Source organism: Conger conger, chromosome 6, assembly GCF_963514075.1.
Source record: "Conger conger chromosome 6, fConCon1.1, whole genome shotgun sequence".
NCBI lineage: Eukaryota > Metazoa > Chordata > Actinopteri > Anguilliformes > Congridae > Conger > Conger conger.
In genome coordinates, this window is record NC_083765.1 from 42,400,686 (window position 1) to 42,428,550 (window position 27,865).

At 47.7% G+C, this 27,865-nt stretch overlaps 1 protein-coding gene and 1 long non-coding RNA gene across 4 annotated transcripts in view; one reads left to right on the forward strand and one right to left on the reverse strand.

Annotated features, from left to right (window-relative positions):
* The first annotated feature begins 1,792 nt into the window (after nucleotides 1-1,792).
* On the forward strand, nucleotides 1,793-4,711 carry LOC133130252 (uncharacterized). Its single transcript, XR_009708934.1, has 3 exons — nucleotides 1,793-1,872; nucleotides 2,947-3,083; nucleotides 4,366-4,711. It is a non-coding gene; the product is annotated as an uncharacterized LOC133130252 (long non-coding RNA).
* Nucleotides 4,712-7,016: 2,305 nt separating this feature from the next.
* The window catches only part of LOC133131198 (rap guanine nucleotide exchange factor 2-like), a 111,134-nt gene continuing 90,285 nt past the window's right edge, over nucleotides 7,017-27,865 (reverse strand). Inside the window, exons 18-33 of one of the 3 annotated variants that reach the window (XM_061246432.1) lie at nucleotides 26,820-26,977; nucleotides 26,155-26,169; nucleotides 24,301-24,541; nucleotides 22,437-22,820; nucleotides 21,796-22,007; nucleotides 21,231-21,354; nucleotides 20,622-20,645; nucleotides 18,309-18,532; nucleotides 17,669-17,857; nucleotides 16,748-16,897; nucleotides 15,237-15,302; nucleotides 14,401-14,520; nucleotides 12,344-12,542; nucleotides 11,080-11,555; nucleotides 10,469-10,762; nucleotides 7,017-8,804 (exon numbers count right to left, since the gene is read on the reverse strand). In XM_061246432.1, coding sequence (XP_061102416.1) covers nucleotides 8,779-8,804; nucleotides 10,469-10,762; nucleotides 11,080-11,555; nucleotides 12,344-12,542; nucleotides 14,401-14,520; nucleotides 15,237-15,302; nucleotides 16,748-16,897; nucleotides 17,669-17,857; nucleotides 18,309-18,532; nucleotides 20,622-20,645; nucleotides 21,231-21,354; nucleotides 21,796-22,007; nucleotides 22,437-22,820; nucleotides 24,301-24,541; nucleotides 26,155-26,169; nucleotides 26,820-26,977 — 2,902 coding nt within the window. In that variant the 3' untranslated portion in view covers nucleotides 7,017-8,778. Of the gene's footprint in view, nucleotides 8,805-10,468; nucleotides 10,763-11,079; nucleotides 11,556-12,343; nucleotides 12,543-14,317; nucleotides 15,303-16,747; nucleotides 16,898-17,668; nucleotides 17,858-18,308; nucleotides 18,533-20,621; nucleotides 20,646-21,230; nucleotides 21,355-21,795; nucleotides 22,008-22,436; nucleotides 22,821-24,300; nucleotides 24,542-26,154; nucleotides 26,170-26,819; nucleotides 26,978-27,865 lie in introns of those variants that run through there. The other 2 variants (XM_061246434.1, XM_061246433.1) reach the window with 2 other exon arrangements.

Sequence of the window (27,865 nt, forward strand, 5' to 3'; positions counted from 1 at the left end):
AGGAGCAAAATCACTTAATTGGATCACTCAGTGATTGACAGCTACCCATTTTTGTATCATACAACCTCATATTCTCCCATCATTAGTTTGATGGAAAGATTTTTAACAAAATAGAAAAAAAGCTTAAGTTCCTTTTTTGTCATTGAAGTTAATAAAATGTTTTACAACATTAATACTATCAAAATGGCAAGGGGCAACACCATATTTTACAATTAGCAACCAATCCAAACATCTCTGATTGTAATCATTTTATCATACAGATGGTAAAGACAACCCTCAGGCTCAATCTATCACTCTGTGGCGGCATTTAAAAACCAAGCCATTAATGAACTAAATTTGGCCTTTCTCCTTATCTTGGAATGAAGACTAGAAACCTGATTAGTGAAGACTGGAAGAAAAAGGACTGTGAAATTATTTATAATAATATTTCATAATATTATTAATAATAACATCCTACTACAGTACTGCTACCACCACTACTACTACTAACAACAACAACAACAATAATAATAATAGACCATTTCTTTTAAATAAGGAAAAAACAATGAATGCAGTGCACTGGCACTGAGAGAGCAGAAACCCTGATCATGCCATCCTGACCTGTCACTTAAACGTCGTACCATTAGACTACACATTCCGGTGAAATACTGGTCAACTTGCGGAACTGTGCATCCATCCATCCATTATCTTAACCCACTTATCCTGAACAGGGTCGCAGGGGGGCTGGAGCCTATCCCAGCATACATTGGACGAAAGGCAGGAATACATCCTGGACAGGTCGCCAGTCCATCGCAGGGCACACAAACCATTCACTCACACATGCAATTTAGGCTCTCCAATCAGTTTTTGCCTAACCTGCATGTCTTTGGACTGTGGGAGGAAACCGGAGTACCTGGAGGAAACCCACGCAAACACGGGGAGAACATGCAAACTCCACAGAGAGGCCCAGGCCGACCGGGATTCGAACCCAGCACCTCCTTGCTGTGAGGCGGCAGTGGTGGAACTGTGCATACATATAAAATTACATTCAAATTACATGCATTACCAATTTCATCAAAATGACCAAATTCATGCATGGTAGTGGAATATTTTTGCGATTTTCGTGAACTGTGAGGCTTCAAAAAGAGCACTGAATTACTGCAGTTTTTGCCGTCTTTAAAAGACAAGACTTGTCAGATTTACATTTTACAACTGCCTGTCAGCACAGCGACACCAAGGACGACGGATATCGGTAATATCTCAGAGCAACGATTATCTCTAGATGGTGCTTGCGCACTTGTAATCCCAAATTAATTACGATGTCATTGTTTTCCACCGTTTATCTCGTCAGCGTAATGACTGCTTCTACTGAACTGCCGCTTATGAATTATGGAGAGAAAAAAAAGAAGATATGACCTTAGGAAGTGAAAACTGAGGCACTTTTCCAAGTATACGAAAGGCAATTAGAAAGGGTTACAATGATGTTAATGTAATGGGAGGATTTATTTCCCCTATTTTCAGTGCAAAATGTCACCTTGAAAAACATTGTAACACCTATACGTAACCTTGCATGAATTGCATGAACCGGAATAACATTCAGGAATTCTAGAAAATATTTTGAATTGTAAGGATTTTGTAACAAAACATTCCAATCTATACCAATGAAAAGGTTGTTTGGACTGGGAGAGCATTAAGGATTAATTAGCTTTTGTTTCTAGTGGCACCTAGAAACAAGACAATTTGTTTTAACAATCAGGTTCGGCTGCAGCCGACGGCAATTAATCAGCCTTCGGACGAAAAAATCGTTCAGGAGTTGTGTGTGTGACATCATCCCAGTGTTCCTCAAACCAAACTCCACCGAGCAGGAGGTCCCTTCTGCGCATCAGCAGTCCGGTGAGTTTCGCCCCTTTTGATCCAGACAAAGTCAGTCAAACAGCACGCTGACAGCAGGAAAGCAAGGGCGCGAATGTTTCATATTACCGTCGCATCAGCAGTTTACACACTACGGCTTGCCCTCCTCGCGGTAAGGCAATTATAAACTCGCACACAAAGCATTAAAGGAAATAAAAGAGGATGTGGATTTTGCTAAAGGGTTATCATCTGAACCCATACTGGGTGAACAGGCTTGACAGTGCTCCATTTGAATTGGGGTAAAGCAAAATACTTTTTCCGAAACAATCTGTCGGGCCAACAACAACAACAGCAGCAGCATGGATGAACTCGAAAATCAAAGGTGTGCTATGCTATGCATTTCTATTAAACTCTTCACAACTGAAAACGATATGACTGTGTCTGAGTACAGAACGTGATTTTATACATAAACAATGCAGCTGTGAATTTAATCTCTCAATACCCTGCTTGATACTCTGATACAAATATGGAAATATTCAAAAACTAGGAATTGTTTGTTTTACGTTCTCCAATAGAGATAATATAGCTAGCCACAAAGAGATGGACTGTAATCAGTCACATGGAAATCTTTCAGCTGTAAGGAAGTTACTTGAACAGCATCATCTGTTATGTGAGTAAAAGGTAATACATTTTAAGTGGTAATTTCAGAAAAGCTTGTCATACCTAATATGCTATTTTTCACTGGCTCCCGTTTGTCTGGAGCCAATGCTATCATTTTTGAGTGATCTTCAATAAATGGAGTCTAGTTGTAATGCCCTATGTGATAAAACGTTTCGGATATGGCAATGAATACTCAATCACTCATACGGCAAACTTTTTTACCCTGCCACAGCCAGTCAGATGGGTTCCGGGTTTGTTCTGTATGTTCTTAAGTGATTTTCCAGTCTTCATTTATTTCACCTTTCATCTTTTCCTAGCCTCACCCAATGGGTGGAGCTAGGGATGAGAAAAAGAGAAAGAAAAAAAAAAAGGAGAAAAATAATGGATTGGAATGAGCCCCAAGGCAGTGACTGGGTGGCATGACATTCAATAAACCTTCACTTTTCTCTGATCTAGTGAAGTGTTTGTTGACTTGGGTGAGTTCCTGCATTGGAGACTGATTCCACTGAGAGAAGCTGGGTCCAACGCCTCTACAGCCCGCCTCTTCAATTTACAGTGTTACCCTACTTCACCAATTTCATCCATTCATTGTGGTATGATGCACATTCGTGAAGTAATTAAACACACCCAGAACTTTATTAGGAACATTTTTACTTTATTATACCTACTTATTCATGCGATTATCTAATCAGCCAATTGTGTGGTAGCAGTGCAATGTATACACTCATGTAGATGTGGGTCAGGAGCTTCAGTTAATGTTCTCATCAACCATCAGGGAATGCAGAATTTTTTTTGATCTAAGTGACTTTGACCATGGAATGATTGTTGGTGGCAGACAGGGTGGTTTCAGTATCTGAGGACTTTCATGCACACTAGTTGCTAGAGTTGGCAAAGAATTGTGCAAAAAACTTAAAGAAAATCCAGTGAGCAGTAGTTCTGCAGGCAGAAACATCTTGTTAATGAGAGACGTCAGAGGAGAATTGCCAGAGTGGTCAAAGCTGACAGGAAGGTGACCGTAACGCAAATAAGCACACATTACAACAGTGGTGTGCAGAAGAGCATCTCTGAACACACAACGCATCATAACTCTAAGTGGATAGGCTACAGCAGCAGAAGTCAAATAAATACCTAATAGTGCTTGCTGAGTGTCGATACTTTCCAAAACTTTCAATGGTTCAGTGAAAAATAGCCTTTCAGTAATGCGATGCACCAGCACAACAGCTGCTCTCTGTAATACAATGCACCGACATCACAGCTGCGATCTGTACATGCTTTTAGGTGCGTTTTAACATCCGTAAAATGGCCATAAACAGACGATGGGACATTTATTGTGGCAGTAACAAGACGACTGATTTAGAGATACTGCTAGCTTTCCCGATAGAGTTGTCAAAGTGGTAGTCTGGACTTGATTAGTATTTTAATCAGGTGTTTATCTGCACCGTTCCCATACACGAATCGACACGGACATGACAGGAATGTGCTGTTGTTTGACATTAACGACATAAAGAATGCCTAACGTGGATAGGCCTAATCATTCTACATCAGAGGAAAAAGTAGGTGTACCAGGGAAAAACAGACAGCTATCTTGATCAACGCAGATTAAAATGCCACACAACACACAGTAGCCTAAGCTAAGCATTTAATGAGCATCATATAAAAAGAGATTTCATTAATTTTTGCCGCTGTCATCCAGCCAGTCCGTCTGAAGGTTATATCTGATTTGCAGTTATGCTAGGGATGTATACAATATATTCAATATGTAAATGGTCTGTGCTATGACCATGACAAACTGTAATAATGTAGACTATAATTGATTTTAAATATCTACCTCTGCATGCATCAATTAATACATACTGTCGTGTTTCCAACGCACAGTCCCGCGGGGAGACACACCGACGACGGCAAGACGGATGTTTTTCGGCTGATTAGGGAGCGAAGGGTCTCTCACACCCACACGCAGCCAACGGGGGGGAAAAGGACAAAGAGATTACAGCTGGGAACCATGGTTGTGGCTCAATGCGTTTCAAAATAGACACATTGCGGAGGCAGCTCCGCCTCGACTCGCTGAAAAGGCTTCACCACGACGACGTGTCACAGATAACAGATGAATGCACGGGAACACAGGAGAACCACGGACTGGTTACACCAATTAAACTCTGCCAGAAAGCCTTCTTAACGTTTCACTAGCTATAGGCGTCCCATCACCGATCCCTCCTTTTTACACGACTGAGCCCCAAGCCTCAGAAACGATATTCATTGAATAAACATAATGAAAGTTTGGTAACACTTCATGAACCCCTCGCCATAAGGCTGACATAACACCGTCAAACAAATGACATAGCAGCGGTCACAGGATGGCATAACAGATGATGTCATTTCATGTGACCTTTACCGGTAAATGTTTTGACAAATTTTAAAGTCATAAAATGTACCGACAGTATGACAGTTTTATGTAATTTGACATAACCTGACATAATCGGTTACGCCATATTGTGACAGCTGCTATATCATGTGTATGACAGTGTTACGTCAGCCTTATGGCTAGGACTTAAAGTAAAGCGTTACCTTACGTTTTATTAACGTAATTCATCTTGTGTCAGCCTCTCAACACTGCCAGCGTCAACTCATTTCATACTAATAATCATGTATGAATACCCCCATCCCCCACACCAATTTCAGTGCAGACCTGGCCTAAAATTATCCATAAACTCTATTTTTTTGGTGGCTAATAGCTCAGTTTTAATACACTCCTGCAATCAGTATTCAGCGCCTTTAGTGGAAGCTGCTTGAATATTTCTATTAACTCCAGGAATTTAGATCATGGCATTAATAGCGTTAATGTTAGCAGCTAACGTTGGTGGCCTACACCCCCCCACACAGTCCCACCGCCTTGCCTTCATATTACGTCAGTCTCAAAACTTAGAATCCTGACACTTTTACAAATAAATTCGTATTTCCCACACATCACACACGCCATTGCAAAGGCAAAGAAAGTGAACAAAAATAAAAAGTGTTAGCCAAACAGCACCATTTCCAAACCCCTGGTTCAATATCCCGTGTATATCCTGGGATTTGTGTGGGGGAAAAGGGGTATTACTTTACCTCTGTGAGGTCTCTGTGGGGTCAGGTAGGAACTTCAAGCAAAGCTTCACCCATGATAACAAGCAGCCTTTCCACCCCCAGCACAACTCGGGTGTTAAAAGTTGTAGAGAAGCACAGGTGAGGAGAAGCGTCGGGTCACTGAATAGGCCTTTGAGCGGAGTGTAGCCGGTCATTAAGGGGCCTCCTCTTGCACAGATCCGCCTGGGCGCTCCCTGGATCAGAACGGACCCCAGACCTGAGCAGCCAGGCGAGGAGGAGGAGCCCACACTGGAGGAGATGAAGAGCTCCACAGTACTGAGCTCAAAACCTTTTCATGGTCAAAGGAGAAAACAACTCAAACGAACAAATATAGAGCATGCAAAGACAACATTAGGCGTAAGAGCGGTCGTCTGGCAGTCGACCCTGGGTGTGTCGAAGTGTCCCTGAGAAGGACACCTGAAGTAACACCCAATTGCTCCTGACGAGCTGGTCGGTGCCTTGCATGGCAACTGATCGCCTTGTGTGTGTGTGTGTGTGTGTGTGTGTGAGAATGGGTCAAATGTGCGAGAGGCATCAATTGTGAAGCACTTTGGAGAAAATCACTAGACATAAATGCAGTCCATTTACCATTATGTTTGGTGAAATCAAACACAGCGCAGGACAGTCGAAACTATTCCCCATCTTCAAACACGGTGGAGGTGGAGACACCATTTTGTGAGGATGCCTCTCAAGAGTCCTAAACCTATCACAACAAATGAATCTTTCAGAAGCACAAAGCCAGCCAAAGCTAACCTCACCATAAACAAAATGGATGTTCGAGGATGACACATTCAAAAGCCTGACTTTAAATCCAACAGACAATCTGTGGTGAGACTCTGCTGTCATTCAATGATTCTGCAATGAGCTTGACAGAGCTTGGGCAAATTTAGTTGAGAAGGATGTGTGAAAACTACAGTTTCTTCATGGAACAATGTAAGAGACTTATCCAAAAATGACAAGTATTGATTCTGAATGCAGACATGACTGCACAATCAAAACGCTTCATGTTTTTTCAGGTTGTTGCTGACATTCAATCTGTTTCAGTCATGTTAAATTAGATCAATAAAGTTTTGAATTCAAACATGAGAAATGGAGGGAGATTAACACTCTTAGAAGGCACTGTGGCAGTTGGGAATTGTGTGGTGCGTGAGTCAGGTATCAAAAGAAGGCAGTTTCTGAAACTGGATTTATATTTTAGTCAAGATACTGTATGAGCTTGAATTTGTGCACATACATCAGAGATGATGCATCATATCTCCAGACCAAGTGCTTACGTGTCCTTCACCTAAATGTGTCACAAAGACCATGCATCATCTTACCATGGAGAGGAACTGGCCTCTTAAAGCAAAATATAACCCCCAAAATCTTGGAAAACTTTATAAAGTACTTGTCAAAATGCAGATATGTTGATTTTTGCTGTATTTATTGGTCCCCAGTTTTATATAAACTGGAAGTTGAGGCATAAACAGTACATTTCTACAATTTTCAACAAAAATATAACCAATATTTACAATTATTGTATTAAAAATACAAAAAGGATACAGACTCCACCAATTGTCTTTCTAAAAGACATACAGGTACAAGTAGTATCAAAAGTATGAGGAAATCACCTGTTAAATGTACATTTTACACTTGACATCACAGATCGAACTGAAATTAGCAGTTCTATTCACTACAGTTACCTTATGCTTATATTTTTTGTGCAACTTGTATTTGTACTAGTATTCTTTCTGCCTATATGCACACAATCTCCAGACTAGAACAAAACCAATTCATGAATATTACCATTAAATTACAAACTCATAACTGGCAACAGAATCTGAAACAAATGAAAAAAAAAATAAAAAAATTAAAGATTTCTCAGAAGAGGAACAAAATTAAATAAAGCACTGAAGTTACACGATACAGTGAAAAAAACTGCAATATGTTTCTTAAAATCTAATTTTACCTACTGATCAATATGATCAGCCGAACTCAATGGATACTAATAAAAAGAAATGAAACAACCAGCAGTCGCTCACATTCGAGTCCGACTCTGGTTGGCAGCCTTCAGGTATATATTCATATTTCCCCGGAGTCTCAAAAAATAAAACACAATTTAAAAAAATTTAAAAATAAACAATAACAGGAAAAAAAAAAAAAAAACCCAACAGAAAGTCTTTTCTTCAGTCCTTAATTGAGGTTACTTAGCAGCAGAGAGCAGGTTGTTAAAAGCCAGCCATTTTGTTTTGTATTTTTTTTGTACACATGCAGCAAAAATCTATCATCGGACCGAGCAACAATGTTCCGTTCGTCCAGGCGAGGGCAGATGGACGGTGCAGAGGGAAGACCGCGCCCACGCTCCCTCACGGCTCCCGAGCGTCCCTAAGGAACTCCGCGGCTGGAATCAATGGCCGTCTCCCGGGAAAATCCCACCCAGTTCCGCTAGAACCTTACAAAACCCGAAAACCAGGTCAAATGAGAATAATACTGGAGTCATGGAGACGCACTTACGCATTCGTCATCCGAGGGACGACGCCGCGTTTAAAACGAAACTAAATGCGAAGGATCTTGGGATATCAGCACAATCTTTCCTGGTCTTAGTCCAGAGTGCTAAAAGTCTGACCGGATCCCGCAGGAAGCTGAACAAGTCGATTTGTTCTGGTTAAAATCCAAAAGAAAGAAAAAAAAAAAGACAAAAATGAAAATACAAAAGAAGAAAGTGCAGCCGATGCTCAGCGTGTGGGCGGTGGTGTAAACAGGAAGGGGAGGAGTCTTGGAATGGAGGGCGCCTTTGTAAACAGGAAGGGGAGGAGTCTGGGAATGAGGGTGGTGCAAACACGAAGGGGAGGAGTCTTGGAATGGGGGTGGCGGTGCAGAGCCAGCAGTAGCGTGTGAATGTTACACGTTACACGTTTCGCCACTGTGCTTTGTTCTTTGTCCTCTTTAATTCAAGCGAGTCTGTTTTTGTCTTTCTCCAAAGTGCCAAGGCGTATGTCTCTTTGCTTCCGTTCACAGTATGTGTCGTGCTGGGGACACGAGGCCCCCGGGCTGATTTAAGGCAGGGAAGGAGGCCGTCAGTGTCCCCGCCCAACAGGAGAGAGAGAGAGGGGGGAGGGGGTGACTGAGCCTCCTGTAGCCTCTGCTTCTCCACAAACAAACAAAAACATCCAGCAGGAGGCGCCGTCCTCACACTGCAGACACCTGTTCATCTTCTGGAGAGGAGAGAGGGGAGGAAACTCAGGTCAGTCGGCCACGAAAGCTCTTTTCACTGCCAGCAGGTGGTGCTGTTCTGCCAGGCACACTATTAGAAAACCCAGCATGACAAAGTGAGGGGGAAGTAACTGCACTACACTGGTGGAGGAACACTCTGCTTCACTCCCAGTCCTGGAGAGCGACAGGGCCTGCTGCTTTTCATCACCACTCTGAACATTGTTACACTGTGATTACACACCTAACACGGCTAACCTGCTTTATTGGGTCGGACCTAGTTTCTCATGTCAAGCTGAAAACTGAAAAATCAGAAGCAGACCTTGTGGGGTCTCCCCAGGACCAGGGTTGCAGAGCTCTGCTCCATGTGGTACCACACTAGTGTTCAAATGACTAAGTGTGCAAATCATTAAGTGTTTTCAAGTCACTAAGTTTGTTCAAATCACTAAGGGTGCAAATAGCCAAGCTTTGGCCCATATACTGCTTGTACTAATAATTAACTGGCAACAGAACATCACATATGAACATGGAGATAATAAGAACTGGCTCTCATTTTCTTATTTCCTGCAGGAATCCTGAATTATGACTACTGAAGTCAGAAAGTGAACCTTTTTATCTTTGCCAGGTTAATGCACTGATACCAAACATGAGCGTCACTAAAGGTCCCATATCGTACACCTTTCCAGGGATTCATCTCAGGTCCTGATGGACTTACGGACTCATTTGTGGACTGTGTGTTTTGACACTTTGACGCCGTGTTTCTCTTTAATAACCCACAGTAAGGGAAAGGTGGTGTTCCACAGTATGGGACCTGTAGAGCAGGTGAGTGCTGTGCGCGGGACACTGATGGACAGTTAGCAGATGACAGCACGGGGGTGAGATATGAGCGATGCTGATGAGCACATTCTCTGTAGCCTGGCGACAGCGCGTGGCAAACAGGCACACTGTAGATGAGCCTACAGGAAACGGCCAACGAGCACAGCTCAACGAGCACAGCTCAACGAGCACAGCTCAACGAGCACAGCTCAACGAGCACAGCTCAACGGCCATATGATGGTGACCCAGAAAGTGATAGCCACAAAAGAAATCGACAAATACACACACACAGACAACCTACCTGCACGCACGCACACAACCTACCTACACAGAGGCACACACGCACAGAGAGACGCACAGAGAGACAGACACACACACACACACAACCTACCTACAGAGGCACACACGCACAGAGAGACGCACAGAGAGACACACACACACACACACACACACACACACACACACACACACACACACACACACACACACACACACACACACACACACACACACACACACACACACACACACACACACACACACACACACACACACACACACACACAGTGGCTTTTCCTCAGACTGTGAGAATGTGGTGCTGTAGCCAAACCATGAGGTGACCGGGTGCCCATAACGCATGCATGAGGGGTCCAGAGTGCGGTGGACGCCACCTGCTGGTGATGTGGAGCACTGCGCCCTGCATGCAGGTTTTTAGAGAAGCGCGGTGCTGGGGCTGTCGGGGGGCGGGGTGTTTTTACCTGCCTCTGGCCTGCGTTAAGTCATGGCCTGGTAGTTTCAGGTGTATAAGCCACTGTCCTCCTCACAGGAATAAGTTTGGGAGACAAGGACTCACCCTCCTCCACCACCACTGCCGCGGCCTCTTCCTCCTCCTCCTCCTCTTCCTGGGCCGGCGGGCCTTGCGAGCGGAAGCGGGGGAGCCGGGAGCAGTGGGCGCGGCCGTGGGGCAGGGAGGGGGGGAGGGGCGAGTCGCAGGAGCGCGCCACCATCCGGGAGCGCTGCAGGGCCACGCTGTATTCCGGAGGCTTCCGCCCCGAGTGCGCAGGGCCCTCGCCCAGCTCCGCCACGCTCAGCGCCGTGTAGCCCGGCGGCGTGGGCGGGGGCTCCCGAAAACGGCCCTCCTTCCGCGCTGCGGGAGAACAACGGTACGTTATGGAGACAGTAGACTGGTACGTTATGGAGACAGTAGACTGGTACGTTACGGAGACAGTAGACTGGTACGTTATGGAGACAGTAGACTGGTGCGTTATGGAGACAGTAGACTGGTGCGTTATGGAGACAGTAGACACTGGTGCGTTATGGAGACAGTAGACACTGGTGCGTTATGGAGACAGTAGACAGTGGTGCGTTATGGACACCGTAGACACTAGTACGTTGAGACAGTAGACAGTGCTGCGTTACGGACACAGTAGACACTGATGTTTTACGGACAGTAGAGGAGCTTACTGATCAGGCTCTTGGCGTTGCTGGAGGTGACCGTTATGTGGGAGGGTCGCCCCGGCGGTTTGGAGTCCTCAGACGTGACGGAGGTGATGCTGCTGGTTTCGGGGTCGGCGCTGACGTCCTTCCCACCCCGGCGCTTGATGGTGCCCGTGTCCCCCTCCGAGTCCTCGCCCCAGTACCCGGTGGAGGAGGCCCAGCTCCCCCGGCCCGGCCGCGCCCCCTGGTCCGCCCAGGCCGGAGGCTCCGCCCACAGCCCCGGCCCGCCCTCCGCCAGCGTCTCCCAGCTCCGCTGGTGCTGGATGGTCTGGATGTTGTCATGGGAACCGCTGGAGCAGGACGTCCAGCTGCCCCGCCCGCTGTCTGCTGCATCCAGGGAGGCGCGATCGTGCTGGTCCTGGGTCAGCTCGTCGGTGCTGGGTGAGGAGAGCACCATGGGCCCGGCGTACAGAGTCCGCCCGTCCTGCATCGACGCGTACGACCTGGGAGCGCCGGGGAAAACCTGGTTCAGCTTTTACACTCAACACTCAGTTACAGATACACTCAACACTCACAGTTACAAATACACTCAACACTCACAGTTACAAATACACTCAACACTCACAGTTACAAATACACCCAACATTCACAAATACAAATACACAAAGAGTTCAGAATTACAAATACACTCAACGTTCACAATTACAAATATACTCAACATTCACAATTACAAATACACTCAATGTTCACAATTACAATTACTCCAAACATTCACAATTACAAATACACCAGACGTTCACAATTACAAATACACCAAACATTCACATTACAAATACGCTCAACGCTCACAATTACACCAAACATTCACAATCACAAATACACCAAATATTCAAGGCAAAAACCAGCTGGTTTCAGCCTTTTGACGCAACCATAATTATAAAAATACCATACATTCAAAGTGTTCAATTTTTCACTATGACATTATTAATAGTAGTTGTCATATACAGACCATACTGTACTAAGTCAAAAACAAAAAGTCCTATTATTCATACATACATACTGTATTATTATATAAAACTAACACAGAACACTTATTGTTTCCCAATATATAAATATAAAAGCCTCAAAGCTGAGAACGTGCAGCACAGCTGTGTGTCAATGCAACACTGTCAAATCGAAAATGTCAAACCAACAGAAAAAAACCTGCCGTTGTCGGCAGTGACCCCAAACTCAATAGCGTTTTGTGTCGATGCGGAGGCAATCAGAGCCGAAATGTCAGCCGCGCCCGTACCCGAGGCTGTACTGATCGGGATCCAGCGGGGGGCGTCGGCCGAGGGCGGAGTCTACGGCGCTGATGGACAGGCGTTGTCGTCGCTCCTCCCCCATCAGGTCCAGAGAGGAGTTACTGACCAGGCTGGAGCGTGAGGAGATCTCGCTGTGCCCCGAATCCGACATGTTATCCACCGTCCCGCTGGGAGCCATGGGGTACCCTAAGCGCAGGAGAGAAGGGGAGGGCCCGCTGTTACACCCCAAACATCCATCCAAACATCGCCGTGTTACACCCCAAACATCCACCCACACACCGCAGAGCAGTGTTACACCCCAAACATCCACCCACACACTGCAGCAGTGTCACACCCCAACCATCCACCCCTACACTGCACTGTTACACCCCAAACATCCACCCAAACACTGCAGTGTCACACCCCAAAAATCCACCCACACACCACAAAGCAGTGTTATACCCCAAACATCCACCCACACACCACAAAGCAGTGCCATAGCCCAAACATCCACCCAAACACTGCAGTGTCACACCCCAAACATCCACCCAACCACTGCAGTGTCACACCCCAAACATCCACCCACACACTGCAGAGCAATGTACTCACTAAACATCCACCCAAACCTCAGGGCAGTGTTAAACACCAAACATCCACCCACACACAGTAGTGTTACACCCCAAACATCCACCCACACACCGCAGAGCAATGTTTCACCCCTAACATCCACCCAGAGGAGGATGGGGCAGGTTTCGTTTAGCCCTCCCAAGCACTGGAGTCGGCTCCGCTTAAATTCAGTAAACTCCGGAAATTAACTGAAATTTAATTAACTGAAAAAGTCCTCACAGAAAAATATGGCCAATTTGTGATGACTTAAATTTGATTTAACTTGAACAAAGTGAATTTCAGTTGACTCCCGGTCTGCAATTTTGTCATTTCAGATTCTGAGACGGCTGACGTCAACGGCAAATCTAAAATGTCTCCTCGCACCTCTGAATGTTACTGTGATACCAGAGTACACCCTTACGACGAGACGCCCGCAGATATCCCAGGAGGCTGTGCTGATAAGCTAATGAGCTGGGCAGACCCACCGTTTTGAGAAACCCAACACCCTTCTCTACACAGCAAGACAGCGGCATCTCACTTCAGAAGCTAAATCTAGAGTTACTACATCAGACTACATTACTACTACCATCAAACGCAAGGGACAACACAGTCTACAGCTGATTCTTCAGAGTGAGTTCGGTTAGCAGAGCGACGGGGCATAAATGTAAACTGGCAGAGGATAAATTCCACATTCCCCACACAGAGAGCGGTCACTGTGTGGAATGCCAGGACATGTAGTGGAGGCAGAAACACTGGGGGGTTTCAAGACCAGGCTTGGTGCTAGATTCTATTTAGCTTTTAGGAAAATTAAGCAGTAGGTACACTTGAGTGGTAGGAAAAGGCGGTCATTGGTGGGCTGAATGGCCTGATCCTGTTATGTTATTTGAACTTGCATTTGCATTTGGGGGGAGTCGTGAGAAGTAGTAGAGAGGGAGAGAGGGAGGGAGTGAGAGAGAGAGAGAGAGACAGGGAGTGAGAGAGAGAGAGACGGAGTGAGAGAGAGAGAGAGAGACGGAGTGAGAGAGAGAGAGACGGAGTGAGAGAGACGGGGTGAGAGAGAGAGACAGGTAGTGAGAGAGAGAGAGACAGGGAGTGAGAGAGAGACCAGGAGTGAGAGAGAGAGACAGGGAGTGAGAGAGAGAGACAGGGAGTGAGAGAGAGAGACAGGGAGTGAGAGAGAGAGACGGAGTGAGAGAGAGAGAGACAGGAAGTGAATGAGAGAGAGAGACAGGAAGTGAGAGAGAGAGAGACAGGGAGTGAGAGAAACAGACAGGGAGTGAAAGAGACAGTGAGAGAGAGAGAGAGAGACAGGAACAGAGAGAGAGAAAGAGAGCGAGAGAGAGAGGGGGGAACAGAGAGAGAGAGAGAGAGCTGGTGCTCCAGAGCCCTCATGCTGACGGTCTGAAAGCTAGACGCGGGAAAGCGCACTACGTCTACATCCCGATGATGGGAATCCCACCTATCCCAGAGTTCCGTGGGGCACCATTGTTATTCCGGTTACTGTTCTCGCCGCCCAGCGAGGAGGAGGATCCCGTCAGCTCTGACTGACTGCGGAAGTGCGACCTCAGCTGGCCGCCACCTGCCAAACGGGACAAGATAGCGGTTAAAATCGCCACGGCGACAGGGGCCGGGGGGGGGCTCCACACAAGCTGTGCGTCTAACGCGGCAGGGCCAGAAACGGCAGGAAGCCCTGAACCCCGTGAGGAGCAGGGGGCACCACCGCGGCAGCAAAGCAACGCACCTCAGATTAACCCCAGAACCAGCCAGGACAACAAGCGGCTAACGCTGCCCACCAGAACCGGCCCAAATACGTGATCGTTTTGGATTCAAATACTTTTAAGTATTTGAATCCAAAACGATTCGCGTATTCGACCCGGGTCTGCTACACACAGCGGTCTGGAGCACAACTGCACACAGAGAGGATGTCTCTTATGGAGAGAGAACTGGTACAAACTTCTCCTGCGTAGCGGGAGAGCTGTGCGCTAAATCCTGGTTTTACAGATGCTTGCTTGTGACAGCAGGGGGCGCTAAATCATCTGATTTCACATTGGGTGACGATTAGATGACGAAATTAGTGGGAATATCGCACCCAAGGCCAATCGTTTTGGATCGCAGCGGTCGGAAGCACGATTGCCGGATTAAAAAGGCAGCGCAAATCAAGCACAAACGCACAGCGGTTTGATTGGTCAACGGCGCCCCTCGAGCAGGCACACTCAGCGTTCCGATTGGCCGGCAGTGCGGCAGTAACAGTACTCAGTGCAGCGAGAAGCAGAAGCGTCAAACAGAACAAATTACCCGCAACGTCTCTCCTAGTGTGAAAGGACGAATGTCTAATCCCACGGTTTCTCTGAGTACCACGTCCTGCACACAAGGCAAACACCATTTAGTACACACGGACGTATTTATATACATGCAGCTACACAACACAACTCCTTAAGTTTTATATACTTACGGACACACAACGCAACACTGTATGTACATATGGACCCAGAGCACAACTACTTGTATGTTTACGGACACGTAACAGAACACTTTCAGCTTCAGACACATACAGGGTTAGCTGTGGAAACAGCTCAATAGACACATTTCCCCCTATAAACGCTTCGTGCTGCTTAGTTTAAATTATTTAACAATTTAATACACACATGTACCTACACATCACACTCAAAATCTATTTCAGTTAGTCTACAGAAATATACTCCTGGCTAACGTAAAAGTGTTATTTTAACTGAACTGCAGGCTCAAGAGCCTAAAAGGGTGAATAAAACAGCCACTCTCAGACAAGCATACAGTCCGTCTTAAATAATTTAAGATTCTACAGTGTACATTTACCCACCAATCCAACTCAAACTGCTTAAAAACCACTTGAAGTTATACCATAGAAAGGCAGTGTACAGTACAGATAGGCTTTAACCCAGGGGTGTCAGACTACAGTCCTGGAGGGTCCCAGCACTTTCAGATCGTTGTGGTGCTTCTGCACCAGTGACTCAGTAAAGTGACAGACCCACGGGAGACTGCCCGGCTGGCGGTTAGAAAGGAAAGCACAGAGGAACGCCTGCAGACACTGCGGTCCTCCCACATCAACGACCTGGTTGTTAACTGCACCCTAGGCCTGAGAATATGTTTATGGCTATGGTGCTTTATATGAACTGTACCCAATCTGACCCGTGTTCAAATGAGGAACAGTGTGGGTGTGGCTAGTCTGATGAGGAACAGTGTGGGTGTGGCTAGTCTGATGAGGAACAGTGTGGGTGTGGCTAGTCTGATGAGGAACAGTGTATGGGTGTGGCTAGTCTAATGAGGAACAGTGTATGGGTGTGGCTAGTCTAATGAGGAACAGTGTATGGGTGTGGCTAGTCTAATGAGGAACAGTGTATGGGTGTGGCTAGTCTAATGAGGAACCGTGCATGGGTGTGGCTAGTCTAATGAGGAACCGTGCATGGGTGTGGCTAGTCTAATGAGGAACAGTGTGGGTGTGGCTAGTCTAATGAGGAACAGTGTATGGGTGTGGCTAGTCTAATGAGGAACAGTGTGGGTGTGGCTAGTCTGATGAGGAACAGTGTATGGGTGTGGCTAGTCTAATGAGGAACCGTGCATGGGTGTGGCTAGTCTAATGGGGAACAGTGTATGGGCGTGGCTAGTCTAATGGTGAACAGTGTATGGGCGTGGCTAGTCTAATGAGGAGCAGAGTGGGTGTGGGCAGTCTAATAAGGAACAGTATGAGGGCCAGACTGAGGGGAAGGGCAGTGCGTAAGTGTAGGTGTGGCAGTAAACAGGCAGCGTCTCTGCAGGGGGCGTGAGCTCACCTTTCCTGGGGGAGCTCTGGGGGGAGGTGGGAGGGGAGGACAGCTGGGAGGAGGCGTTGGAGATGGAGTCCTCCGTCTGCCTTCGATGCCTCTCGCCCGCCTCCTCTGATAAGGCCAGGATTTTCTTCAAGCCTTGAGGTGAACTAGTGCCTTTAAAATTAACAAGATAGAAATGTGTAAAAAAGGTTACCGTTAGGTTACGATTACTATAACGCTCATATAATGGAAAAAATAACTTGCCAGAGTCAGCGTAAGCCGGTTTCATGAAAACTGATCATTTTTTCTCTTGCCACTAGATGGCCATGTTTCACCAGCCATGTAGCTAAATACCACAACAGTTTCAAAGGAAGTGACAAAACCATTCACCACCTTCTAAAATATCCTGCTCCTGTCATTCACCAGCGTATAAAACCAGCCAGTCAACCAGTAGGTGATGTCCTCATCTTCGTATTGAATGCCTTTTTTAACATTTCTATTGTGTACTGTACATGTGTGTTGGAAAAGCCCATCTAGGGACAAGCACTGGACATTCGCATATCCTATAAATGCTATGATACACTGCATTTGAGCTTTCATTCAGCTTTCATTCTTTTCATTCCATGTTTAAATGTATTTGTCGCTATCAAATAAACATAAAATAAACCCCAAGAGCACAGCTGTGGGAGTAACATTAGCTCAAGAGGTAAGAGATGTCGTCTGGCAGTCTGAGGGTTGCTGGTTCCATCCCCCGCCCTGGGTATGTCGAAGTGTCTCTGAGAAAGACACTTAACCCCCACTAGCTCCGACAAGCTGGTCGGTGCCTTTCGCTGTGTGTGTGTGTGTGCGCGCGTGCGCTAAATGACATGTAATGTAAAAGAAAAGCATTAATTGTAAAGCGCTGGCAGTAAATGCAGTCCATGTCCATGTCAAACTGGGCCTTACCGAACGGCGGTAGGTCCTTGACGGGCACCTTCTTGCGGGACGGGTAGAGGGAGACGGTGGGGACCTGCAGGGCCTGGGGCCCCTTCTGCGGGGGCTGTGCGGGGGGCTGCAGGGCTTTGGCCGGGGCCACCGCCCGGGGGACCACCGGGGACGTGTCGGCCTTCTTCTTGTCCCCGGAGCTCTTGGGCACTGTGGAGTCGTGGAGGCCAAACGACATCATTAATCCAGTTTTATTGTCATATGCATAACATATACAATATAATTAAACTGTTGGAGGCATATAGGTCCTCCATGTCTGGGGTATAGACTACCCCCTACCTGCCCACCAGGACCAGCCAGGGTAGACTACCCCCTTTTTGGCACATAGACCCTACAGGACCAATCAAGGTAGACTGCCCCCTTGTAGGCACATAGACCCTCCAGGACCAGCCAGACTAGACTACCCCCTTGTAGGCATAGACCTCCAGGACCAGCCAGACTAGACTACCCCCTTGTAGGCACATAGACCCTCCAGGACCAGCCAGAGTAGACTACCACATTGTAGGTACACATAGGACCACACCGGGAGCAGGGGAGGTGGACAGACTGCAGATAAGGGCGGAGGAGGAGCGGGAGAGAGACGGACCCCCCGGGTACTCACGCGTGTTGCTGGACGGCTCACACAGCAGGGACATGGCCTGCAGCGTCTCCTCGTTGGCGTCGTGCGCCAGGTGGCCCAGGTACTGCCGCACCTTGCGGGCCATCTGCGCGTCCTCGTACAGCTTCTTGGCGTTGAGGAAGGAGCTTCGCCTCACGCGCTTCTTGTGCCCGCCCGGCTGCACCACGTCCAGCATGGCGGCGTTGGCCGAACCCTGGCTCAGAGACCTGGAGGGGGAGACAGAGAGTCAGAGACTGCCGGAGGAGGGGGGGGTGTGGGGGGGGCAAGGGTGAAGAGGCTCGGGCGCACACATGCACCAAGACATTTGGGGCTCGTGACATTCCATGCCTCATTCCAGGAAACGGGAGAGCAAGTCACACACCAGGGCAGGGACACACTGGGACACAGCAGACCACCCAACCCCAAACCCCCATCCCGTGCCCCCCACACCCACCTCCCGCATTGGTTGTCACTAGAAAGCCATCCTAGAAAAATCTCCACACCATGGGCATAGGCCATCGTATTCCCTTGAGTGGTTGACATGGTTGGAAGGTCCCAAATTGTACACCTTTCCACCTTTAGGTCCTGATACCCATAAGTTGACATTTGTAAGTCCCAAAAACACTATCTCTATCCTGCTTGTCCATTCTCCAGAGGCTCTCAGGAGCGTTAACCAAGAACAGGCTGTTTGAGTGAGTGCGTCTAAGACCCATTGATATCAAAGGACCTCTGTTCTGATTGGACCATAGCAAGAGTAACGTCAGTTTCCACAATATGGGATCTTTAACATGACCCGATAACCGGGCTGGACCCTGGATCTCCTATAATCATGCTTTGCTTCTAGTCTGTACCAAACCATAACTTTACTGACTATGCAGATACGTTCCATGTGAACTAGAATTGAAGTTGATGGCTATGGATAAGTGATACTTCATGAGAATTAAACCTTGTCTGAGTTCTGTAGTAAGTTATTGATTTTTAGACTAAAATATTTGCCTAATGTAATGTAGTCTCAGACCTGCACTAAATGCTCATTGGGGCAGCATCCAAAACTCATGCAGACACACAGACCCCCAGGCTACAGGTACCACTGTTCACACAATGCATAACTAATGAAAAAAGATTCATTAGTTTAGAAGACAACTCATTTATGAAAGCAAATAAATATTAATTGAGGAGGCGTAAGAAGAACTGAACTGCATAACTGAAAATGCATTAAAACAAACAGAAAAACATGCCGTTTAGAATGCAGGAATCTACTCTGAGAGCACCCCACCTTTCAAACCCATCTCTTTTGATAAGGTTTTGAACCATGGAGGGTAAAAATATATTTGGACAATTGTGGAAAATATTAAAATACTCTAATCTCTGCTATGTAGTTCCTGAGAATAAGCAAGCATCCATTTAGTTCCTGAGAACAAGCAAGCATTTGAAACAACACTACAAATCTGTTTTTTTTTTTTAATGAAATGGATTAAATCGAAACGGATGGCAGATTGGAAAAATAGATTTTAGTAGGATTGGATGATTGATGCACAAGGCGGTTAGTTTGGCATGAATGCTGCAGATGGCGGTAGGTGCTAGAGGAGTATCACAAAGCAGGATTACTGAGTTAGCTGGAGTAAAACTGAGTTAGCTCAGACCCTCCCAAATCTGTAAGAGGGGTGAGGTAAAAAAGCTCTTCTGGGTACAGTACAGTACAGTACAGTGCAGTTATCCAGCTAACTCAGTCATCCTGCTTTGTGGAACAGGACCCTGTTCTGGGTTTTACTCAGTGCAGTTATCCAGCTAACTCAGTAATCCTGCTTTGTGGGGTTTACTCAGCGCAGTTTTCCAGCTAACTCAGTAACCCTGCTTTGTGGGTTTTTCTCAGTGCAGTTATCCAGCTAACTCTGTAATCCTGCTTTGTGGGTTTTACTCAGCGCAGTTATCCAGCTAACTCAGCTATCCTGCTTTGTGAGACACCCCCGAGGGCAACGCCTGTCCGTTCTGCCCACAAACACCCTCAGGACCGTAGAGCAGGAGCCTGAGAACCGACCTCAGGTCCTGGGGTTCAGTACTGAACAACCTCAAAAGGCAAACGTGGGGTTAAATCTCACACTCTTTCCAAAGAGACAGGTTTGGCAGGAGCGGAAGCATTAACGAAAAAAAAAACAAAAATAAAAAAAAACAATAAGAAATAAAATAGAAAAGTAAAAATATAGTTATGGCGCGAGCGTTGAGAAATGAAAGAGGCAGAGAGAAGAGAAAAAACAGATGCGGATGGGCCAAAGGGAGGGGGGCGTTAAAACAGGGCAACCAATCACCGGCACTCACCCCAAACTGCGCCACTTCTTCTTCCTGTAAGGGGAGCCATGAACAGTGAAGCACGGGACAGGAGAGAGACAGAGAGAGGGAGAAAGAGACAGAGCTTAGACAGGAAAGACCCGGAGAACCCAAGGGCCCGTGGACACAAACACAAACAGAGACACAAAGGCCAGGTCGGGGGCGACAATCTAGCATGAGGAACGCACACGGGGACAGGTCAGAGGCCACACCGCACTTTTCACCCAAAGCAATGGAATGTTCTGGAAGGAAGCTGGACTGATTGACAGTGAGATATAAGCAGGAGTGTAAGAACACTGTACTGTACCCACTCCCTGCCATAATTCAAGACCGGTCGGTACCTAAAACCGCTGCTGAAGTTCATTGACAATAAAAGTGGCCTGGTAGAGATACTTGGAGGGGTTTGCTTTGTCACAAAATCTAGTAGACCTTTGGGAAACAAAGTTACTGGCTGACCACGAATGAGCTGCAACATCAAATTGTCTGGAGAAGTTTAAAGAAATAAATAAAAATAATAAAAAATAAAACGCAAGTTAAACTGTTTGGAGATACCGGGGATGAGTAGGGTGAACCTCAGGGGGTCTGCCATCGGCGGCCTACCTGGTCCGGAACATGAGCGCGGGGTCCATGTTCACGGAGGCCATGCGTCCCACGTGCCGGATCTCCTTGGCGATCATCCGCAGCTTCTCGAAGTTCACCAAGCCGTCCACTTTGGAGTCGTTGCCTGACGTGAAGAGCGTGCACGGGGAGGTTTAATTCATCCTGATCACTGCTATTCCCACAACATAAGAGTCTCTGATCTTCTGGCTTTACTGCTAAACATACTCTCCCGCCATTACGTGTCAGAGTGCACAAGCCCTTTAAGACTGTGTGCGTGGATGTGCGTGCCTGGGTGTGCGTGCCTTGTTGTGTGTGCGTGGTTGTGTGTGCATGTATATGTATGTATGTGTATCTAAATATCAGACTTCAGCTTTTGGTGGAGACGTGGTCTGCAAATCAGTGTTTCCAGCTTAATCAGGAAAAACGTCATCCCTGGTATAAACCCAATCAATCTCAGCAAACGGCAAATAAAACTCACGCCCAGCGTCTCCAACCGACCGGACGGGTTGGCCGAGAGCAGAGACGAGGCATTATCTTCAGTTCTGAAAGGCGACTTCAGGCTTACCTTCGTGTAGGAAGGTGAGGTCCTTCTTGATGACGGGGAAGAGGGGGATGATGGGAGGCTGGAGGTTCTGGTTGTTGAGGACGTTGCGGTACTTGGCCATGTTTCGGGAGGGGTCGAACAGGTCCTGCAGGTCCTGGAACAGCTTCTCGTATTTGCTGGGAAGCTTCTCCCACGTGCCCCGGAGCCTGGACACTGGAGCCAGGTTCAGCCCGCTGAGGTATAATGGGGGGGATCAGCCAATTAAATCAGTTTCCCCAAACTTTCTCGATTCGTCCCTTTCCCGAAATCAGCCTCAAGTGTGTTTCAAGACCAATCAGGAATGGAATTTTTTTTTTTAAGCTGGCTTGACTGTATATGCATCCCCTGTGCTGCCCCTTCCCCCATTTTCTCTCTTTTATTCCAAAATAATATCGACTGACAGGATGAGTGACAAACTATATATACTGCCCATGTCGTCAGAGGAGAACGAGGTGCCTGGTCTGACCAGCAGTGGCCGCTAGAGAGCGAAGCCCCCTAACATGCCCTCACCAAGCGGTTGGCAATGGTGAGACCAGGATTCAAACACCCGAGCAAGGCTCACGTGTTTGCGTTTGGAAAACAAACGTATTCAAACCGTAGGCCCTCCCCCTCCTCATCCTCACCTGATGATGGCGAACATGGAGTTGAAGTTCTTGCACTCGCGGCAGTGCAGGGCGATCTTCACAAAGTGCTTGACGATCTTCATGCGCTTGAGCTGGTTCTGCTCGCGCACGATCTCCGAGGCCACCCAGAAGGTCTCCTGGTTGATGACCTCCTCGAACTTCTTCAGGTTGGCGTTGCCGGTGCGGGACTTGAGCTTGAAGAGGTCGTCGATGTACTCGGTGGGCTCGATGCCGCAGAAGAGCTCGAAGTTCCTCATGGAGAGCTGGGTGGCCACCTCCACCGTGCTCAGCTGGAGGAGCTGCAGGAGGCTCTCCCGCAGGAGGTCCTGGGCATCCTCGTCCGAGCACAGCGTCTCCGTCTCCATGTTGTTCTTCAGGTAGTACCTGAGGAACCGCAGACGAGATCACACCTTTACATTTTACACTACAGTTAGAGAGAGAGTCCCTAAATCTATTGTCACTTGTTCTTCACCTGTCTCTATCTCTGTATTTTGTACATTAATCTAGGACTTTTGAATTTGCATTTGTCTCGGTAGTGTAGTTCCTTATGTTGTAGATGTCTCGGTCTGGTAGTTACAAACTTGGCCCATCTACCTTGTGTACTAGACCTAATTTAATAAATAATAAATGATTTGTTATTCAGCTGGCGCTTTTATCCAAAGCGACTTACTGTCGATTAGACTAAGCAGGGAACAGTCCCGCTGGAACAATGTAGGATTAAGGGCCCCCAGTTTCACTGATCTTATTGCGGCTACACTGCGGCTAGAACCACCTCCCATCCTGGTCCCAGAAAAGCACCTTAACCACTACGCTATAAGCAACCTCTTCCCCAGCAAATCTGTACAGTACTATATGTGCACAGAACTTTTTCTAGACGGCTGTCCCGAAGACAGTTTAGCGAGTAACATCCAGGTCAGGGTCCGATCCAAAGAAATCTGGGGATAGAGGGGGAAGCCCATCCTCCGCTGGCCAGCACGATGTAAAATAAAGACCAGTGGGTCACTCAAACTGGGAGGAAAACATGTACCAGCCCACTGGCGCTCACCAGAGATGATCGATAAGTGACCACACGATAAAGCAGAGAAAGAGGAACATCGCCATGATGACAAAGTGATGACGTGAGCCTGGGATTCACTCAGACCTTTTATGCGACCACGGTGCGCTGTGTAAAGCCCCAGAGGATCTTCGGAGGTACAATGGAATTATGAGAGCGCACTTTGTTAATTAAGATACAAAGAGACAAGCACAAATTGCTTTGTCGCCTTCAGGGAAGAGTAGGGAAGTCAAATCCAAAGCGTTTTATTTTTCCAATTACCTCAGAGCAGAAATGAGTTATTTCCCAGTACACCGAGTCACTGATGCATCGTAATGCCCCACAGTGGACTTGCGGGGACGCCTCAATGTTCAACTTAATCAGAGCGCCACTGGCACCAAAGCAGGGTCTACCACGGCATTACCTACCAGTGCTATGACTGCAGACCTAGGAAATGACAGTTATGATGCTGAACCATTTCAAATTTCTGCTAAGCACAACGGTGGATATCCTGAACAGGGCAAAATGGTAACTCAAGGTAGACTGACAGGCCGTCATTTTTACATTCCATTACAATTACCCTGCTGACGCTTTTACATAAAACGACTTACAGTTTGTTAGACTAAGCAGTGACCAATCCCCCCCTGGAGCAGTGTGGGATTAAGGGCCTTGCTCAAGGGCCCAACAGCTGCATGGATCTTATCGTGATCCTATCGTGATTTGACCCACAAACCTTCCGGGTCCCGATCATGCGCCTAAGCCACTGGGCTACAGGCTGCCCGTTGTATTGGTGAGTACTGTCCCGTGTTGTGGTGTCCCGTCGGCCCTTACCTGCCGCTGAGCTGGATGCGGTCGGCGAGCTTGGAGAGCTGGTCGGGGAGGCGGCGCTGCTTGATGACGCCCTCGGGGGTGACGGACACCTCGCACAGGGAGTACGCCTCGGGCGTGGCCGTCAGGGCGAACTCCCGGATGGCCTGCACCACCACCTCCTTCGCCGTGGTGTCCCTGCTGATCATGAGGTAGCGGCTCTGCTGGTCGGCCTTGAACACCCGCAGGACCTGGTCTGGAAGGTCTGAGAGAGAGAGAGGGGGGAGAGGGAGGGAGGGAGGGAGGGAGGGAGAGACCGAGAGGGATGGAGGGAGGGGGGAGAGAAAGAGGCGGGGGGGGAGGGAGAGAGGGGGAGGAAGATGGAGACAAATGTATACATAGAGAAAGAGGTTAGAGATGAGAGGGAGAGAGGGGGGAAAAGAGAGAGAGGAAATAGGGAAGGAGAGAGAGGGACACATATATAACTAAGCAAATGTCAAAGAATCTCAACTCCACACTCAGAAGCTGATTGCTGTTCAAACACACTCAAGGCTGATTTTGGGGACAAATCAGGAAAGAGAGCTGATTCTCAATTGGCTGTTATTCAGAGTTCAGCACGGCAAAGAATCATCATCAAGCGCATGACTTTGTGCAGCTCCAACACAGATCTTAATTTTCCAGCGCAGACAACATTAAGCCCGCATAGAAATGAACATGGAACACGAAAAGGGGTGAATACACCCCTGCTGAAATATAACTCGCCAAAATGTTAATTAAGCAAAAGCACCGCACAGTCAAACAGGCTCACAGCATCCTGCATTTCCCTTTACGTTACACCTAACCCTGAATCATCTGGTCTAGCATGTGTATTTGTCTTTCAGTCCTAATCTGCCCTTCGCCACGTTTTAATGGCAGACATTTTGGCTCGCACCATCAGCCAGCCCGTGCTAAAGGGTTCCTGTCAGGCCCATGAGACCTGCGCTATGTTTCGGAAGTGAACAAGCATAAGGGTTCACAAAAAAGCAGCAGATGATGTGGCACCACAGAACAATCTGCTGATAAAAGCTGAGTGGCCACTAGCTGAGTGGGGATGCACAGACACATCGAGGGGATGTACAGACACACAGGGATGTACAGACACACTGTGGGATGTACAGACACACAGGGGGATGTACAGACACACTGTGGGATGCACAAAGGCATCGGGGGGATGTACAGACACACTGTGGGATGTACAGAGTCATCGGGGGGATGTACAGACACACAGGGATGTACAGACACACTGTGGGATGCACAGAGGCATCGGGGGGATGTACAGACACACTGTGGGATGCACAGAGGCATTGGGGGGGATGTACAGACACACTGTGGGATGCACAGAGGCATCGGGGGGATGTACAGACACACTGTGGGCACTGTGGGATGTAGACACACAGGGGGATGTCTTTGCTTTTGGCCAAGGCTATGCAGATGTAATTTGTGACAGTGTGCAGAGCAGATGCGTTGAAGAACACAGACATCAGTTTCGGGCGCTAGGCGATTCACGTGCGAGCAGACAGGTTTGCACACAGGCTGGGATCGGAGCGGGATCGATGCGTTTGAGTGACAGGGCGTCGGAGCCCGGCAGAGTTTAAAAGCGGCAGAGAAGCGCTCTGAATGGAGCCCGTTAAGAGCCCGCCCCTCGGGCGATCGTCCTGCCGTTAAGGGGGAGGACGCCATTTTGTGTCGCAGTGCGGGAGAAAGACTTCAGCCTTTCAGCAGCTGAAAAGCACAGACGGCATTAGGAAGAGAGAGCAGGGGGAACCAGGAACGGGGTTCCCCCAGAGAGAGGTGCAGGGGCAGGCAGATATTTAAGAACAGAACAGCACTGGTACTCACTGCTCGAACCCGGGGCTGGAAAGAAACAGATACGCAGGGGAACATTAGGCCACGGCCCAAACACAAAACGTATTCTTTTTTTAACATTTCTTTACCGTCGCCAATTTTCATTTGGCACTGTTAAGCATCTTGGCATCCTCTACAAAGGCCCGAAAATGTCTTAATTTTCTCCAGCAGAACACAAAGAGGTGAGAGTTGGCACGGAAAGGGGCGTGGCGTCGGTTGTCATACCGATGAAGACCGGCGCGTGTGCAGCTGCATGACAACGCTTTTAAAAGATCTGCCCTCAAACGCTTTTATATTGAGGACAAGACTCATCGATTCCAGTGTGTTCAGGACGGTGAGACGGAGACCCAACACTAAAGCAGCCTCACAGCTGCACAAGCCAATTAGACAGGAGCTATCCATCAGTGCCTCTGTTCACAGGCAGAGTAAGCAAACACTGCTAACACTGCTAACGCTGCTAACACTGCGGCAGAAAACAGCCATCCCCGCGCTAACTCTGGCATATTCACAGACAGGTTATTTATGTGCACTGTCCCTGTGTAGTAGGCTAAACTCAATTTTAAACTGCAGTGTGATTTCATCCCTCTGGGGTGAAGCAGAGGTGCATTGTGGGTCGACGCGCGCGGCGTTGAGCAGAGGGCAGGGCGCGGCGCTGCTACCTGGCGGGTTGTTGAAGTCCAGGATGCGGTGGTGGGTCTGCAGGAGGTCGGGGTTGCTGGAGGACAGGTTCCCGCTGACGGGGAGCGTGGGGGGTATCTGTTTGGACTGCCGCATGCCCACAATGCTGTCGTCCTGCGATTGGCCGATCCCCATGTCGCTGTAACGAGAGGGAGACGCTCAACGACCGCACGGCAGAACCCACTACAGAGACAACCGCGCTGTACAGTCCTGCATATTCATGTGCTGCTCAAATGAGAATCACATCTCATAAACTCTTATAAAGTCACCAGATGTACCATATACAGTCATAAGCAAATTATATTCCTGCATTATATTCCTCAATATTGTCACTTCCAATGCTAATCAAGACGAACTCATAGGGTTTCTGCGACAGAATGCGAAGGTACAAGCTAGCAAAGATAGACTCACTTGAAGGGCTTCTGCTGCAGAATGCTAAGCTATAAGCTAGCGCAGATAGACTCACTTGTAGGGCTGATGCTAAGCTACAAGCTAGCGCAGACAGACTCACTTGTAGGGCTGATGCTAAGCTATAAGCTAGCGCAGATAGACTCACTTGTAGGGCTGATGTTAAGCTATAAGCTAGCGCAGATAGACTCACTTGTAGGGCTGATGCTAAGCTATAAGCTAGCGCAGATAGACTCACTTGTAGGGCTGATGTTAAGCTATAAGCTAGCGCAGATAGACTCACTTGTAGGGCTGATGCTAAGCTATAAGCTAGCGCAGATAGACTCACTTGTAGGGCTGATGTTAAGCTATAAGCTAGCGCAGATAGACTCACTTGTAGGGCTGATGCTAAGCTATAAGCTAGCGCAGATAGACTCACTTGTAGGGCTGATGCTAAGCTATAAGCTAGCGCAGATAGACTCACTTGTAGGGCTGATGCTAAGCTATAAGCTAGCGCAGATAGACTCACTTGTAGGGCTGATGCTAAGCTATAAGCTAGCGCAGATAGACTCACTTGTAGGGCTGATGCTAAGCTATAAGCTAGCGCAGATAGACTCACTTGTAGGGCTGATGCTAAGCT